At 38.8% G+C, this 19,611-nt stretch overlaps 1 protein-coding gene across 2 annotated transcripts; it reads right to left on the minus strand.

The window, feature by feature from the left end:
* Positions 1-1,494: 1,494 nt before the first annotated feature.
* Positions 1,495-13,437, minus strand: LOC132095642 (zinc finger BED domain-containing protein 4-like). 2 transcript variants are annotated; one of them, XR_009422473.1, is made up of 2 exons: positions 11,968-13,433; positions 1,495-1,990 (listed from the first exon to the last, which is right to left on the minus strand). XR_009422473.1 is itself a non-coding variant. In XM_059500823.1 (2 exons), exons 1-2 carry the CDS (start codon positions 12,306-12,308, stop codon positions 1,582-1,584), a joined length of 750 nt encoding a protein of 249 aa, XP_059356806.1. In that variant the 5' UTR covers positions 12,309-13,437; the 3' UTR covers positions 1,495-1,581. The 2 variants fall into 2 exon arrangements, 1 of the variants encoding a protein (XP_059356806.1); XM_059500823.1 differs by having other exon boundaries at positions 11,968-13,437.
* Between the last annotated feature and the right edge of the window lie 6,174 nt (positions 13,438-19,611).

A 19,611-nucleotide genomic window follows, 5' to 3' on the forward strand; every position in this document is an offset into this window, starting at 1 on the left:
ACATTTACCGTCACTTCCTCAGAATCCTCCCTGTATTCTTCATTCCTTCACAGACAGGGTACGTGACCTTTATCATACTAGCACAGAGTATCAAAAGTTCAAATGGAAGAATTGTAGGGGGTTTTAAGTAAAACATGAAGATGCTCATCTTTATTTAAGCCCACAAAAATATCTATAACATCCTTAAATGCATTGTATAAGTTTATATGGTCTCAACGACTCAAGTCACACTCATATACAGACACATAAAAATTTGGTACGGCCAGATAGAGATTCTCACAAATTTGTTCTAAGATGAAGCCCCTTTCTTTCCACTATCTCAGAAAACAAAGCATACATATAGCAATTTAAACCACAAGCCATCAACACGTATAGATTTGGGGAACAGAATGTGTGATCAAACATACATCTGTAACTTCTGTATTTTCAGTTCTGGAGCTTTAAGTCACTAGCCAATGCTTGCAACTCAAGTTTTTACTTATTGTATTCAACCATTTCTCTTAAGAGTTTCAGTATTTTTTTAATTCAAAGTTTCCTGTTTTCGCATCAACTTTATTATAATTCTCATCTTAAAATCATGTTCTGCTGGGTTCTTCCAGGTCTCTTCTTTGTTTGGCGGCGCCAATCCACTTTTGCTCCACTTGACTTTTGGGCTCTCTTCCACCTGCAGTCCTTTGATGAGCTCACCAAAATATTTATTTTACTTGATTCATGATAGATAGGTCCTGGAATTGCTTATAATTATCTCCAGTAGAGAATCAGAAAATTCATAGGTCTACCAATATCGAGTAATATTTGAATCATACTTAAATATAAAGATTATAGATAGGTTGGATCACGCTGTCATATACGCCAATCCAGAGCATCCCAAACATGCTCAATGTAATAATTAGGGACGGCCCGATACCATTTTTTTCCAAACCGATACGAGTACGAGTATTAACATTCGTGTACTTGCCGATACCGAGTACCGATACCGATATTTCTACCGCAAAAGTAATTACAGGCTACCAGAAAAGAAGACAGAAGACTATTTTAGAACACAGGTTAGAAGACTGTTTTTATGTTCTCTGCTTGTTTTAACAAGTCTAAAATAAATAATGAGTAAAATAATAAATGTAGGCAATTTCAAATAAAAAATAAATTATATATATTTCTGTGTAAACAAAAAGCCTCAATACTGGCACTGTCTTCACAACTGACAAAATATAAATAAAACGTTTTGTACAGTCAGCACCGTCAACTCAACAATATATCAATGAAATGTTTGACAACGTCTCCAGCTTTCAATTTAATTCAATTTCAATGTAACTATTGTGTAGTCTCAATGAAACACTTACATATTTCAATTAAACAAAACATCAATGTAACTATTGCAAGTCTAAATTAAACTACTGCATATTTCAATTAAACAACAATTAAACTATGTGGCACAGTGACAGCTCCCTTGTAAACAAACATTTCAGTCAGCAATGTGATCTGAACTAGCTTAGGTACTTTTTGGGAGAAAGAGAGGCAGGTTCTTTTTGATGAACAAAATCATCTCTGGATGATCAGCTGTGATTCCGTTTCTGTCGTCATTCACAATATGTGACACTGAGCTGAACAGCCTTTCACTGTCAACACTACTGCATGGTGCTTAGAGGTATCTGATGCCATTTTGGCCAGAGTAGGGAACCGCACTTTGTTAACTGCCCAGTATTGTAGTGGTTTGTCTTCTCGAGAAATTGTGGTCTCCCCTAGGTATGTCTCTAATTGTGCAGTAGAACCTACTTGAGCTCTGTTTAGAGAGACTGGTGCTTGCTCATCTGCTATTTCATCAAATATACTGTCCAGGCTGCTGCTTGCCTGGTCCCTGCGTGGTTTTCTGGCAGGAGGTTCGTGCAGGTCATGATTCTCCTCTTCTCTAGACAACCTCAACAGCTCACGCATCAGCATCTCCTTGGCATTTGCAGCAGTGTTCGTGTTAGAGAAAAAAAGATTTTTATACCTATAACAGAGGAATAAAAACATGAGGCATCTGACAATAGGTATTTATTAAAATAACATAGCCTAATCAAATAATTTATTAATGAAAATGAAATACTAAAATGTACTTTTCATCAAGACATTGGCAACTTTTAACTCGCTATCTACACAGTAAAATCAGCAGTGTAAAATTTGGAGTGTAAAATGACATATGCACTTAAAGAGTTTCTTTTAATCATGCAAGTGTAAAATAACCCAAAGAGTAAGAGTAGATCATCAGTGTACCAGCCACTTTGCTCTGAAGAAAGTATGTTGGTAACCACGCCTCCAAAAACGGCCAACGGCTCTGCGCGCGAGTCTACTGCTTTCAAATTTTCCTGTTGGATTTTCTGTCTGCCACGGAGTTACAGTCGCACGGGAGTTACGGTGAGTTTGATGAAAATATTTTGTGTAAGCCAATTGTTGTTTGGAAAATTGACCACAAGGCATGATTTATTTAAAAAAATGGTTGGATTACGTTGTTAATAATTTAGTTCTTAGGTTTTGTTCGCGCTTAAAATAGTTAGCTAGCAATAGCTTGGCTAGTCCATGATAACGTTAAAAAGCACCTACTTTAGGCGCGAATGTTAGCAAACGTCATTAACTTTCTATACTCTTTAGTGTGACGGAACTTATTTCGAAAGCAAACGGGCTGCCAAAATAATAAGAGATGTCCGTCGATAACGTTAAAGTAAACCATTTTTAAACCAATCATGGTTGCAAGATGTCACGTAACGTTAAGGTCAAGGTGAGGCATAGGCTTACAAACACATTGCCTAATTGTGTATCATTTGATTTGCTCTACAGGACTAACCCAAGAGGATGCTGATAAAAGTCAGATTCAAGACTGAACAAAAGTTTGTTCGTGTTACAGAGCCGAAGCTTAGAATTTTTCTGAATGATGGTATGTGTTTAACTATAAATCCTTGATGCGCATACTTAATGTTGTGTGTAGGCACGGTTCCGAGTAACGTTAATTGATTAATTTCTTAAACGTAGACGTTGTATCGTTCTTCAATGTATGCGGACGTTATAACGTTAACTTACTCAACTTTAGATTAGAATGGCTTATTTAGTCCACACACACGTATCATTGACCCTTCGCAGGGAACTTGATTGACAGGCGATCTAACCAATCATAATCCGCCATTTTGTCCGAAAAAGCAGGCAGGAGAGATAGCAGATTTAACATGGGAGGATTTTAACTTGAAAAACGCAGTGTACTGACGCCTTCCCGCGGTTTAAAACATTCCTTATGTTCATTCATGTTTATTTGATGCTATAAATGAACTAGAAGGAAGAGATAATCGTTTGACGAGCAGCTTTAACTGATGCTCTACACTACAGCGATCTGTCAGACACATTTAAGAGCCACAAATCGGTATGTATCGTTTCAATTTCTTTTAAAAAATGACCAAATTTGAAAGGTGACACTTTGTTTAATATGTTTAATATCAAAAGTAACCGAAAAGTAACCTGGTCTGTCCTGTCTGTTAGCGTGTTGTCAGTCTCCTCTCTGCTCCGCTATGTATTTTTCACTGCGTGAGAACATGGTGTGGCGTGAGACTCGAGCAGCGTAGCTTGTCGGACATAGCGACAGTAACTAAGGTGGGCGAAGGGTCTTCGTCTTTGCGAAGGGTCAATTAGACGACAATGGACGAAATTCGCAAGGTGCATCAACATATAACGCTCCTTGTAGGGTAGATGGAAAGCTAAATGGACAAGTTTAACATTTTACCCAGTTCGTAATTGGCACTTAAGGTTGCAGACTGACATGTAGAATTAAATGATTGAGCTGATTTATCTTCTTGTTGCAATAATGATTCTTGCATTTCCTTTTGGTTTCAGCTTTCCTGAAGTTTGGAATTAATGACGCTCCTTGCCATATGGCAAAATTGCTCGACCAAACAGGCACAGAATTGGATGAAGATGTGTTTGAGGAGGTACTGAAGCAGCCAGATGTTGGTGTCCTCTTACTGAAGTTGGATGCTGATGGACAAGGTAAATGTGGCTCTGTGTAATATTATTTACAGGGTTCCCACGGGTCATGGAATTTCTGGAATGTCATGGAATTTTAAAAGGTCTATTCCAGGCATTGAAAGTCAGGGAATTTTATATATTTTTTGTCCAAGTCATGGTATATCAGGGAATTTAGTTTGTTGCTTTAAATTTTAGTTTCCATTTATCAAAATGTAATTTTTCTATACCGCTTTTTTTATCGCGCTGTTTCACACATCTTTCTAAGGAGCCCCTGAAGGGACCTTTGCAAAAAAATTAATAATACGGACTTTCACGTGTGCATGCGAAACTATTGCGTGCTCACGAGAAAGTTTCGCGTGCGCACGCATTACAATTTCCGGTTTGGTTATAGTGTCATTATTTGTTCGTTTTTATAATTCGTTCGTTTAGTCGACTAATCGGTCGATGCCGTCTTGGTCGACTGACATTATCATTGGTCGACCAGTCGCATAATTTTTTTTTTTTTTCACCAATAAAGAAATTTTCATTGATTTACTCCTTGATATTTATTCCTTTATATGCAGTTATATATTACTGTATTCTAAATATAATTAGCCTATATTTATCCCCAACTTTAAATGCTTTAATTTAGGCTATTTTGTAACAGCGCCTCAGTTTAGCGCACCACGTAGGCTAGAACACTCGGGAACCACACCTGTGGCTGGCTGCACTGCTGCTTCGCGCTCAGTAAGGAATATAGGTAGTAATCTCTATGTGTCTGTCTGTCCGTTTGCATTTTGATTATTTCGAGAACCGTTCATCCAATCGACTTCACAAGGGAGTGCAGTGTCGCATTTGGTGCAATATAGACAGACACGCGAGACGCGACACGCTCAGAATTAATAGTAAACTACAGAACGGCGCGAGCGGGAAGCGGCGCACCTCACGCGAGCAGGGCTTATATTCTCCGAGAACGGACACTGCACTAGTGATATAAAACGCACACAGTCTGTTAACTTAAGCAATACTTTTAAGGTAGTCTAATATTTTTCTGACTAACAAATTACTGACACAGTAAAGGGTATATTTAAATAAAGAAAAACGAAATTTAAATAAAGAAAAACGAAATTTAAATAAAAACACGACATTTAAATACAGAAAAAAATAATTTAAATAAAGAAAAATGAAATTTAAATAAAGAAAAAACGAAATTTAAATAAAGAAAAACGAAATTAATTTAGATTGATAATAACAGGTAAAAAGTCTTAATACATTTAGTTTTTATTATTCTATTTTCCACAATGTCAAAGCAACAGCAGCAATACAAGCTCAGACATGCACTTTGGTCCATACAAACTCCGCTGTTCTAGCCAGAGAACACTCCCGTTGCTGGAACACTCAGGCCTCGGTTCTATTTCTAGCATGTACGCGTTTTCCGCGTGGCTCAAGCCGTGCCTGAGACGCGTGTCTCAAGCAGGCAGTGTGCGAACTCCAACCTGTTAACATGGGAGCCGAAATAAAAACAGACACCCAACACAGCCAGTGTGTCGCCGGCCTTATTCAAGCGCGAATGAGAACCGTTTTGCGGGGATCCCAGGTGTCAATAAAAAAATAAAAAAAAACGTTTTTTCGTTGTTGTTTTATAAATGCTCTATGACAATTGTTTAATAAATGTTCAGTCAAAAATGCAAAACATAGCGTTTTTTTTTTTTTTTAGTCGACTAATCGTTGTGTAGGACAGGACTTTGGTCGACTAAGCATTTCTTTGGTTGACTACAGCCCTATATGTGAGGCACACACAGAGTTTCGGTTAATTTATGATGAGATGCACTCCAGTTCACGTGCAATGCAAGTGACCGCGCCGGCGCCTCCATGATTATATTGTCTGCTATATATTTGCTTCTCATTTATTAAATACAGGCAATTGGCTGATGAAAAAATTATTAAAATTAAGATACAATTTATACAAAACGAAATTCACTTTAAAGAAAGGCTTTCTACAATACAAAACAGCTCGGTGCTCCGCAAAACAGCAGCGTGTTTTGCCGTTCATTATAGGTCTAAAAATTCATCTTTTTAGTCAGTGAAAGTCAGGAAAAAGTCAGGGAATTTGACATTTGGTTTAAAGTGGGAACCCTGCATTTAACTACTGATTAGATTAAGTGCACACTAAAGACCAAATTACTGTACTTTTGTCCTAGAATTTGAAAGCGAAGAACCATCTAACAGCAGTTTCAATAGATCATCTGACTCTATTGTCATAGAAAGTCCACCATGCTCTAGACAACATCCTGGAGAGGATGCCAAAGCTGTAAGTCACTGTCACATGCTTGCTGTTGATACAGCTAATCTGAAAAGTTAAATGTATTATGTAAAAGAAGATTTATCATTTGAATTGTACTAGTCAACTGTTAGTTCCTCCACTAATAGTGGTCTAGCGTTAACTTCATACATGAGCATTACATTAAAACATTTTCCACAGTTGGTCCAAAGCATATTGGAGAAAAAGCCAGGGGGAGACATTATCTCCAAAGAATACCGGAAAACAAAATATTTGACAGACAGCACAAGGAGGAAAATGATAACAATTCTTGTTGCAGACATGACGGAGAGGCATGGGTAAATTTCACAAGCAAACAGAACAACCTATTAGAAGAAAGAGCATTCAGATTAATGTAAACATGTACGCACTGCAGGGAAATTCTGAAGACGACTGTAATCTTCTTGATATCTCTTTAAGGACGTCCCCACCAAGGCATATCAGGGAGAGATATGCAGAAGGAATCATTGCCCTGTTTCCCTGCTTGAGAGACCCGTTCTCCAAAAAAGGATATGTAAGTACGGTCATGAAGTCATGAAGATGGTACATGTTTTCCAAAGTATTGTTAAACAACTTACATAGTTAAGTGATAAACTATCATTTTGAGTACTTTATATTGTTACTATTGTAATTGAACAACGCATACCTTTCCCTGGTGTATTATCATTCTCTAGTGCAGGCAGTTGAAATGTGGCCTACAACTTACTCGTTTCTCTTTCTGAAGGAGCATTACTTTGATCCGCAAAGTGGAGAAGGGTATCTGTCTTGGAAAATAAAGAATATCCAGAGAAACTGCTCACAGAAACGGGGTCAATCAAGCCAGTCATTTTGTGGAGGGCCAACAGCTGAAAGAAGAGCATCCAACATTTCTGATGACCTTTCTGAAGAAGAGTGTAAAGACGCCATCTCTTTCATGAAGCATTGCTCTGATGAGACTACAGTCAAGCAGAAGATGCAAGCTACTTTTCAGTACCGGCGTCGTTTGATTGAAGACCCAAACAAATATGGAGATGTTCTGTTGGAGTTCCCACGTTTCAAAGACATGAAAGGACTTGTAAGTTGTTGAAGCTGAACAATGTTTATCTATACCTTACTATTTCATACAAGTAAACAGAACTGTAATGCAGTCAATAGCGCAAAATTTAAAGTGTTCATTATGTCAAACATTGTGCTCAAGGAAAAAAATTGTGTTTGTTGTGTTGCAAGATTGAACAAGACTTTACTCGGCTGTTTGGCGGGGTTGTATCTGCCAAGTTTTTGGAGAAGTGGCCAACTGCGTTCAAGCACAAGACCATAGCCCAGAGCAAGGGCTTGCATCCGTCACGAGATCTTCAGGAGCTGATTGATGCAGCAGAGAGTGTGGGGAATGATGATGAAGAAAATGACACAGGTCAGATACTTAAAAACAATTGAAAGATTTTCTCTCAGTTGAAATATTGAAGTTTGACTAAGCTGCTAATCATATCTTTGTGCCTCTTTTTCATATAGCATGGGATCATGAACTTGCAGGGATACTTCTCTTACTCCACCTCATTCCACCGGTTGCACAAGGCCGCAAAAGACCCGGGAAGATGTCTGCATCCATGGCAGAGAAACATGTTGTCATGTTCTTAAAGGTTGGTGGATGATTCTTGTCGCCATCAGTTATGCATATGTGCCGCTAGGGCTGGGCGATATATATCGCATGCGATTGTTATGCGCATCTCGTCAGTAAAGCCAGTTCCTTGATTAGTAGTAAATCGCCATCACCTGCTTTCAGATGGAGCGGCATTTACAACACAGTGCCTTAGTTAACTGACAAGCTGAGCCATATCGCATTAATTATCTCAGGCGATACTGATGAGATGCGCATAACAATCGCATGCGATATATATCGCCCAGCCCTATGTGTCGCCTTTTAGATTAGGCCCATGTCAAAGTGTTGCCTTCTGTTGCATTGTTTCTTTCTAGCATTCAAACAATGAAATTTAACCAAAATCGGTGTTGGTCAAAATATTTTCTCCACTTGCCTACCAGTGCATGGTGCTTGTATTGAGATGTTCTCAAAGTACTAACGGCTCATAATTTTTCCTTGTTTAAGCTAGTTAAGTTTATACACCTCCTAATAGAGTTTATGCAACTTTTAACATTCTGAAATCACACTACATTGTCCAGATTTACACTTGTATCCAGATTTACAGTAGGCTACACTCATCAACACTCTTGAACCATACTATTGATATTGTCATAGAAACATTGGATAATAACCTCCACTGTCAATGGAACATGTTCTGAATGTCTTTTTCATCATCTGATATGGCACTTTAAGCCCTGCATTAATGTGAAACAATTCATTTACAGACTGGAAACAGTGTACAAGAACATCTGGATGCCATACAGGAGAGCAAGCAGCCATACCTCCTTGCAGCTGGACCCAAGAAGAACACCATCCATGCATACTACATTGTTCTCGACAAGTACGCCATCCCATGCATGTCAGCAAGTGCAGTTGGCGCCTTTGATGAACTGTTCAAGATTCATTTTGTGTTCGGTACGTCCTACAACAAAGTACTTCACAATATGTACACCTTTATCCAAACAACAATCTACGAAATAGACGTCGGCCAGGTCAAGGAAACACCTAGGGTAGCAGAACTAAGAGCAAGGTTACTCAATTGAGGAACAATACAAAAAAGATGTTGTGCTATGTTTGTGGCTCTACTTTTGACAACTCAAATCTCCTGATTAGGCACCTTAAATTGGCCCATGGTTTGTGCTCTGACAGAAATTTAAGTATTCGTTGTGGTCAATCAGACTGTATCCTTGAATTTGGGTCTTTTTCAGGGTACAGAAAACATTTAAACAGAGTACACGGTGAAATTCCAAATAATGTGCAGACAGTTGTTTGTGCGTTAGTAGACAGCAATATTCTGATGATGATGATCAGCCAACTGATTTGGCTACATGCCCTAGTACAAGTTCCTGTGACTTACCAATTACAAACCAGTCAGCTTTTGATTTATGTGGGTCTGCTGTAGCTCAGTTACAGACGGCAGGTGTGGGTCAATGTGTTGTAAATTCATTTGTCAATACAATGGAAGAAGCTGTCCATGAAATTCAAGCGCAAGTAATGGAGGTTGCTTTTAAATGTCTTTCTTCTGATGATACAGAAACTGTTTCAAAACTTAAACAATCCTTTAATGAAATCGAAAACCCTTTCTCTTCACTTAATTCAGTTTCCAAAAGAGATTTGTACTTTAAAAAGAAATGGAGTATTGTTGACCCTGTGGATAAAGTGCTAGGTACCAGGTTTGAAAATAGGAAAAATAGGAGTACAGGGACATATGATCAGGTTGTGGTCACTGATAAATTTTCCTACGTCCCCATTTTAGAAACACTAAAGTCTATTTTTAGTAATCCACATGTGTTCTCTCTACTGAAATCAGGCCATGTCTCCAAAGATGGTGTTTATTCAGATTTAGATGATGGATTGTACATTAAGAACCACCCTCTTTTTTCCACTGACAAACATGCACTTCAAATTCAGTTATTTTATGATGATTTTGAAACGGCTAATCCATTAGGGTCGAAGAAGGGTATTTACAAATTAGGGGCAATATATTTTACATTACGAAACTTTCCACCAAAATTTAACTCTTCCTTAACAAACATTCACTTATGTGCACTCTTCCACTCACAAGACATTAAGACATATGGATTTAATGCCATCCTTGAACCACTCGTTCAAGATTTGAAGATGCTTGAGACTGAGGGTATTGAGATTCCCACTCTATCTCGCCGTGTGCGTGTTAGCATTGTTCAGGTTGTGGGTGATAACCTTGGCTTAAACTGTTTATTTGGATTGGTTGAATCGTTTAGTTGCGCCTATTGCTGCCGTTTCTGCCTTTTAGAAAAACAAGAATTTCAAAGAGTGTTTTATGATGATGACTCGTCAGTTAAGTTCAGGACAAAAGACGAACATTTACAACATTGTAATTCAGCACAATCAAATCCTATGTTATCTCATGTCTGTGGTGTAAAGCGGCATTGTTTACTGAATACTTTACAGTACTTTAATACCTCTGAAAATTTCTCTGTCGATGTTATGCACGACATTTTGGAGGGAATAGGTCAGCTTGAGATTAAGCTTGTTTTGCAGTATTTGAAGGCAAACTTTGTTACTTCCAGAGAAATTGGGTTGAGAGTACAGCATTTCAACTATGGTTACACAGAAAGGAAAAACCGCCCACCTGTTATTAAATTGGATGATGATCGTAATGATTTGGGTATAAATGCTATTCAATGTTGGTGTTTACTTCGCAATCTGCCACTCATGTTTGGTGACATTGTCCCAGACGGAAATAAACATTGGTCCCTTCTTTTATTGTTGATACAGATAGTGAATATTGTATTTTCCCCTGTGTTAACTGAAGGCCTAACAGTCTACCTGAAATATTTGATAGGTGAGCATCATAGACTATTCAAGCTTTTGTTCCCAGAAAGGTCTCTGTTGCCAAAACACCATTTGTTAACACATTACCCTCGATCTATTAGACACATTGGGCCTGTCATTCATATGTGGTGCATGCGTTACGAAGGGAAACATAACTATTTTAAAAGACAACTTAAAAGTTTCAAAAATATCACAAAGACTCTAGCTAAAAAACACCAAAGGTTTATGGCATATAGTTGGGAATCGATAAGCTCTTCCAATTTAACCATGGGTCCAGGAAGGATGATAACATTAGATGACTTTGCAGAAGGCTCCGACATTGCTGCCAAACTGAATTTAACAGATTTTGAGAATACAAATGTCCTCTCTGTGAAATGGGTCAAGCACCAGGGCATTGAGTACCGTTTAGACTTTCTTGTTTGTGTCAAAGTGGATACTGATTTACCTTTATTTTACCAGATCAAAGATATTCTTGTTCAAAATGAAAGAGTGTTTTTTCTTGGGCAAAACATGGAGACAGTTTGTTTTGACAGCCATTTTAATGCATTTAAGGTTACTACCATGACGAAACCCTGTAAATTACAAGTTGTTGAAGTTTGTGATTTGATCTATTATAGAGCTTTTGATATTCAGATGAGTTATGATAAAACTGATCATCAGCTATTTGTTGTACCATATTGTGTAATGATTTGATAAATAAACGATGAAAGACATCTACTTATGTGTATGTGTGTGTATTAATTTCTTATTTAATCAAAGAATTGCATTGTATTAGAATAAAGAAGAATATAGTGGGCATTAAATTGCTGTAAGCATGTGCACAAAGCAAACCAACACTGGTAAGAGCATTTAATGTGTTACACTTAGGAAAGTTAAAAATGGCAAAAATAGTGTTAAATAGCAGTAGTGTTAAATAAAATCAACAATATAGAGTGCAATTGTTTACACTAGTAGTGTAATTTTCTTACACTTTTCAGTGTAAAAATAACACTACACATTCAACACTGTTAATAGAGTAATTTTAACACTAAATTGAATGGGACCATATATGCTCAGAAATAGTGTTAAAATTTACTCTTAAAGAGTTAATGCAACACTGCAGAATTTACTGTGTAGCACACACACGCACACAGACACAGATACACACACAGACGCACACAGACAGACAGACAGACACACACACACACAGAAACAAACACGCACGCACACACACACACACACACACACACACACACACACACACACCTACCTGGGGTCGAGTAGAGTAGCGTTGCTGTAGAGGGGTTGTTCTTCCACATCAGAAAATCGCCTCCTGACAGCTGCAGCTAAAGTCACTTTCATAGATTTGATGACATGGTCATCGTCAGTCTCTCTAGACAGAAATCGCTGCAATACAGTGACAGCAGGAATCACATCTTCTGCCATGGCTTCAGAAGAGCTAACTTTTCGTGTTAACTCCTCAAACGGACCCAGAACCGTTACAACCTTCTCCAGCAGTGCCCACTGGTGAGCCGTGAGATTATCAGGGAGTTCATGTTCGGACACAAAAACTCCTAGTGCCCGTTTCTGCTCAATCAGGGACTGGATCATGTAAAATGTACTGTTTCAGCGGGTCTGTACGTCCTGCTGTAGTCGTTTTGCAGGCTGACCGATCTCTAACTGAATGTCTTCGAGGCAGGAGTAGGCTAGGGGAGAATGTTTAAAATGGCCAACGATTGTGCGTCCGATAGCCAATGCATCAGTAACACTTCTCTGTGACAAAAGTCCTTCGTGGACCACCAGCTGGAGAGTGTGAGCGGCACAAGGTAGGCTAGGGAGTCCAGCATCATTCATGCCCTTAATCATATTTTTAGCGTTGTCTCGTAGCACAATGTGGACAGAGGTTTTCGGAATGCACCAGGTCTGAAGCATCCCATCGAACGCGTCTGCTATGGCTTTGCTGGTGTGTGAACCCCGAAACGGCTTTGCTTGTAAGGTGGCGTGGCGAAGAGTAAAGTTGTCATCAATCCACTGTACAGTTAAACTAAGCAGCGACATTGGGCAGACACTGCTTGACCAAATATCTGTTGTAAAACTGACGGTCGAAATGTCACGCAACAGGCCACTGACGTGCTTTTTCACGTCATGAAACACTTTCGGTAGCATAGCGGTTGTAATGTGATGGCGACTCGGAATTTCGTATCGCGGCTCCAGTATGCCAAGAAGATGTCGAAATCCTATATTTTCAACAGCCGACAATAGCTGGTCATCAAGTGCAATAAAGTATGCAATTCCCTCTGTTATTTTTAGTGCCCATGGATTATCTCTGGACATCTTCTCGCGCTTCTGTAAAACCTGTGTTAATGTTGGCTGCTGAGTTACTTGTTTAGCTTGACTAAACTGTGTGTATTCAGCACTATGATGCGTCTTCAGATGTTTAATTAGATTGCTGGTGTTAAACGATGTACTTTCTTTTCCTCCTCTCGACACTTTAGCTGAACATAACTTACAGTCTGCCTTGCTGCTGCCATCATCCCTTATCTGGAAATGAGCCCAAACCGCCGACATTTTCCGTTCATATGGCGTTCACCTAGATAAAGCGGCGGCTCGCAGCGGCCAGTTTCGTTTCACAAAACGCACGTGGTATCGGTGCGTGGTATCGGCTCATTTTTATGAGTACGAGTACGAGTATATAAGGACAGTATCGACCCGATACCCGATGCCAGTATCGGTATCGGGCCATCCCTAGTAATAATACAGATGTCTCTGTCGTTAGTCAAGATGAAATAGTCTAATTCTCCTATTAATGTATTAAATTATAATCATATAGGCAGCCTATTATAATTCGGCTATCAAAATGCCCAGCTATTTCACTTCAGCACCAAATTTCACACACACACACACACACACACACACACACACACACACACACACACACACACAAACACACACACTCACACACACACAATTTGTGCGTGTAAAATAGTATTAGATCCTGTAGTAGCTGAATAAGTTGTAACGCTTTGACTCAGATGACTTGTTAAATCTACGAAATGAAAGAAATAGAAAACGAGGAGTTGGTGTCCCACACATTTAATGGCTGCTACACAGCAATGCGCTCTTCTCATACAAGAGAGATTAACTCTTTCTTGGCATTACAAATAAAGGAAAGACAAAATAATAAGGCAGCAGAGCAAAGTTATCATCCATTGTGGTTCTCACGTAGTCCTTCTAAGTGTGCGTTAGAATTTAAATGATCAGTCTCTTAAAGGGCACACTGTACTATAATGTGATGCATGCAAAATACATCAAATTGGCCGTTATAAAGTCTCCATCCACAAACAGATGTACATCGTCTGCAGATATACAGTATTTCATTGCACTTTAACAAGTGTCGTGGAAATTCTAATTCAATAACAATTTAAGAGACGGAGAATGAAAAACAAAACAGAGTTTTGTCTTTGTATTGCGTTAATTCTCTGCAGAAAATGATCTGGTTTACACAGAGCTTGATACTGTGTGCAAAGAGATAACACACAGACTCACAGTCCACTTTTTATATGATATTTTTTATTCAGTGCATTGTGTTTGGCTGAATACCTGAAGTGTGTGACCGAAATGTTATCCACAATCTGCTTTTGAAGAAATATTGAAGTATTGTTGTTACAGCTCTGAAATTTTATGATTTTTATTTTTTCATTTTTTTTAAGACTGGGTAAAAATATTTTTTTTTTTCACACTGGAGACAATATATTTTGTTTTTGAGCAACATACAGAATATTAGAAACTGTAGAATTAGATTAGTTTTTTTATTTGATTTGTTTCCTTAAAAAAATAATAAATAAAGACTGAAATCTTTATTTAACCTAAATCAGAATGTTAAGACAAGCTTTGTGAAAATATACCATGTAAACTTTTCAGAAGACAGTCAGCTCCCCTACTGTTAATAGAGTAATTTTAACACTAAATTGAATGGGACCATATATGCTCAGAAATAGTGTTAAAATTTACTCTTAAAGAGTTAATGCAACACTGCAGAATTTACTGTGTAGCACACACACGCACACAGACACAGATACACACACAGACGCACACAGACAGACAGACAGACACACACACACACAGAAACAAACACGCACGCACACACACACACACACACACACACACACACACCTACCTGGGGTCGAGTAGAGTAGCGTTGCTGTAGAGGGGTTGTTCTTCCACATCAGAAAATCGCCTCCTGACAGCTGCAGCTAAAGTCACTTTCATAGATTTGATGACATGGTCATCGTCAGTCTCTCTAGACAGAAATCGCTGCAATACAGTGACAGCAGGAATCACATCTTCTGCCATGGCTTCAGAAGAGCTAACTTTTCGTGTTAACTCCTCAAACGGACCCAGAACCGTTACAACCTTCTCCAGCAGTGCCCACTGGTGAGCCGTGAGATTATCAGGGAGTTCATGTTCGGACACAAAAACTCCTAGTGCCCGTTTCTGCTCAATCAGGGACTGGATCATGTAAAATGTACTGTTTCAGCGGGTCTGTACGTCCTGCTGTAGTCGTTTTGCAGGCTGACCGATCTCTAACTGAATGTCTTCGAGGCAGGAGTAGGCTAGGGGAGAATGTTTAAAATGGCCAACGATTGTGCGTCCGATAGCCAATGCATCAGTAACACTTCTCTGTGACAAAAGTCCTTCGTGGACCACCAGCTGGAGAGTGTGAGCGGCACAAGGTAGGCTAGGGAGTCCAGCATCATTCATGCCCTTAATCATATTTTTAGCGTTGTCTCGTAGCACAATGTGGACAGAGGTTTTCGGAATGCACCAGGTCTGAAGCATCCCATCGAACGCGTCTGCTATGGCTTTGCTGGTGTGTGAACCCCGAAACGGCTTTGCTTGTAAGGTGGCGTGGCGAAGAGTAAAGTTGTCATCAATCCACTGTACAGTTAAACTAAGCAGCGACATTGGGCAGACACTGCTTGACCAAATATCTGTTGTAAAACTGACGGTCGAAATGTCACGCAACAGGCCACTGACGTGCTTTTTCACGTCATGAAACACTTTCGGTAGCATAGCGGTTGTAATGTGATGGCGACTCGGAATTTCGTATCGCGGCTCCAGTATGCCAAGAAGATGTCGAAATCCTATATTTTCAACAGCCGACAATAGCTGGTCATCAAGTGCAATAAAGTATGCAATTCCCTCTGTTATTTTTAGTGCCCATGGATTATCTCTGGACATCTTCTCGCGCTTCTGTAAAACCTGTGTTAATGTTGGCTGCTGAGTTACTTGTTTAGCTTGACTAAACTGTGTGTATTCAGCACTATGATGCGTCTTCAGATGTTTAATTAGATTGCTGGTGTTAAACGATGTACTTTCTTTTCCTCCTCTCGACACTTTAGCTGAACATAACTTACAGTCTGCCTTGCTGCTGCCATCATCCCTTATCTGGAAATGAGCCCAAACCGCCGACATTTTCCGTTCATATGGCGTTCACCTAGATAAAGCGGCGGCTCGCAGCGGCCAGTTTCGTTTCACAAAACGCACGTGGTATCGGTGCGTGGTATCGGCTCATTTTTATGAGTACGAGTACGAGTATATGAGGACAGTATCGACCCGATACCCGATGCCAGTATCGGTATCGGGCCATCCCTAGTAATAATACAGATGTCTCTGTCGTTAGTCAAGATGAAATAGTCTAATTCTCCTATTAATGTATTAAATTATAATCATATAGGCAGCCTATTATAATTCGGCTATCAAAATGCCCAGCTATTTCACTTCAGCACCAAATTTCACACACACACACACACACACACACACACACACACACACACACACACACACACACACACACACACACACACACACACACACACACAAACACACACACTCACACACACACAATTTGTGCGTGTAAAATAGTATTAGATCCTGTAGTAGCTGAATAAGTTGTAACGCTTTGACTCAGATGACTTGTTAAATCTACGAAATGAAAGAAATAGAAAACGAGGAGTTGGTGTCCCACACATTTAATGGCTGCTACACAGCAATGCGCTCTTCTCATACAAGAGAGATTAACTCTTTCTTGGCATTACAAATAAAGGAAAGACAAAATAATAAGGCAGCAGAGCAAAGTTATCATCCATTGTGGTTCTCACGTAGTCCTTCTAAGTGTGCGTTAGAATTTAAATGATCAGTCTCTTAAAGGGCACACTGTACTATAATGTGATGCATGCAAAATACATCAAATTGGCCGTTATAAAGTCTCCATCCACAAACAGATGTACATCGTCTGCAGATATACAGTATTTCATTGCACTTTAACAAGTGTCGTGGAAATTCTAATTCAATAACAATTTAAGAGACGGAGAATGAAAAACAAAACAGAGTTTTGTCTTTGTATTGCGTTAATTCTCTGCAGAAAATGATCTGGTTTACACAGAGCTTGATACTGTGTGCAAAGAGATAACACACAGACTCACAGTCCACTTTTTATATGATATTTTTTATTCAGTGCATTGTGTTTGGCTGAATACCTGAAGTGTGTGACCGAAATGTTATCCACAATCTGCTTTTGAAGAAATATTGAAGTATTGTTGTTACAGCTCTGAAATTTTATGATTTTTATTTTTTCATTTTTTTTAAGACTGGGTAAAAATATTTTTTTTTTTCACACTGGAGACAATATATTTTGTTTTTGAGCAACATACAGAATATTAGAAACTGTAGAATTAGATTAGTTTTTTTATTTGATTTGTTTCCTTAAAAAAATAATAAATAAAGACTGAAATCTTTATTTAACCTAAATCAGAATGTTAAGACAAGCTTTGTGAAAATATACCATGTAAACTTTTCAGAAGACAGTCAGCTCCCCTCAGAAACACATTCATATAAACTAGAGCCCGACCGATATATCGGCCGGACGATATTATCGGCTGACCGATATTATCGGCCGATATAAGCTAATTGCATTTAAATCGGCATCGGCATTTATAACGGCCGATGAAACATGAGAAACAGAGTCTCATGCTTCACTCATGTTATGAGTGTTGCATAGTGTGCCCACCAGAGGGAGCTCTGCAGCTCCAGAGTTAACAACAGCGCCAGAAGTCCACTACAGAAGAAAGCGATCACAAGCCACGGAGATGTAACTTACTGTTTTGACGGTGAGTCTGTCGTTCGTCATGTGAAATGATTGTAGATTTAGTTCATACCCTGTATATAAAAACTGTGTGGTAGTTCTAGCTAACGGTCCTATCATTATCACTTCTAAATATTCTGTAACATCACTTACAGCCGCTAATGCATTGCTATATTAGATTAGCCACAAAGCTAATACCATGTTTATCAGTGGAAGAGCGCGAACGTTAATAGGAGGTCAAACTATAACGTTAGCATTTAACTTATTCTTATTCTATTGCGGTGTGTTTCCCACATAATGACCGCGTAATTGGGCCTTTCACACAGGACGCGGTATGCACGGCGCTTGCCGCTGGGTTCAGCGTTGCCCTTCAGATACAACGCGATTTGCGCTGCGCTATGGCGCAGGCGGAGTTTTAAAAACGTTTAGCGGGAGCTCTTTCATAGTCTGTTGTTCCTCCTTTCGGTCAGGAGCAAACATGTATCTGTCCCGTTGTAAGAAGCGAGCGATAGCGCTAGTCCTGCTGATGAGAATTAAGAGAGAAGCAAGGAAGAAGAGGCTACCCTCAGGTCCAGAGAACAATTTGGTGAATTCAGGCTGGTTACGTTACTCTAACGCTAATAGCTTCCTTTTTAGCAGGCCCCTTAAATGCTTGCTATTAACTTGTTTGAAGGTGGTTCTTCTCAAAATTGACAGCGGTGTGTTCATGACACTAACGTTAACCATTCAACTTCAAATTGATTCCATAATCTTCCGGTAATAGTAGGCAAGACGATGTTTTGATTCAGACTGCACAAAGAGAAGAGGAGAAGATATACGGGTCCGTTGTGAATATGTCTGTGAGAGCAAATATAGTGTAGTTACAGTGACTACAGTAGCTGCGTCAGAAATGATTAAACCAGAGGGGACATGTAAATAAATGTGAGCTGAACAAGCGCTTTTTTTTTTTTTTTTTTTTACATATTGTTTCAAAGCAGCTTTATAGACATAACAGGAAAATGTTGAAATAATATTGTTAAATATAAGTAGGTAATACCTATTGCTTAACAAATAAAAAATATATATATATTTCTCATTTTTGCCTATGTAGGAGATCCCAGTTTATTATTATTATAATTCTAATGATGACATGAGTAATGATACATGGTGATATTATTAATACACATGCTTATTCTTTCTTCGTCTCTCTTTCTGCCTACAGATGGCTGAAAAAGGTGAATGCTGTAGCAGCAAAGTGTGGGACTACTTCTGCAAATACTTTAACTTTAGTATTATAATTTATTTACAGTACACACACAGACTGTTAAAACCAGCTTTAACTGGAAGAAAGTAAAAGTGTTAAATGCTTAAAACCAGACTGTTTTTTGATCATTAGAAAATATATACTTTTGATGTGCAATTGTTTAGTCATTGAGACTGTAATCTAAGGCTTTTTTTTAACATAATCCATTCTGGAAAATGGTTTATACAGCCCACATACATAGAACAGGCAGATATTTTGCTATTGAATGTTGTGTAAGTGCAGTTTATAGGAAATGGGTCTAATATCCAGATTATTCTTAAAATCAAAATATCGGCTTATAAATCGGCTCTTTCCGAGTTAATATCGGCATCGGCCCCCAAAAATCCATATCGGTCGGGCTCTAATATAAACCCCTTAAATCAATTTTGAGGATTTTCTTCCAATAGTTTGTGTATCATAAACAGTGAGTGATCTGCCTGATACAGTATGTTTCTCTGTGCGTCTGTCTTCAGTGTCTCTGGCCTGTG

This window comes from Carassius carassius, chromosome 1, assembly GCF_963082965.1.
Source record: "Carassius carassius chromosome 1, fCarCar2.1, whole genome shotgun sequence".
Lineage (NCBI taxonomy): Eukaryota > Metazoa > Chordata > Actinopteri > Cypriniformes > Cyprinidae > Carassius > Carassius carassius.

Bases quoted from the DNA above. Each gene is read 5' to 3' on its own strand.
- LOC132095642 (XM_059500823.1), bottom strand. From the start codon at position 12,308: ATGATCCAGTCCCTGATTGAGCAGAAACGGGCACTAGGAGTTTTTGTG. The intron at 1,991-11,967 runs GTAGGTGTGTGT...CCTCTGTTATAG, and splicing joins GCTACTCTACTCGACCCCAG to GTATAAAAATCTTTTTTTCT.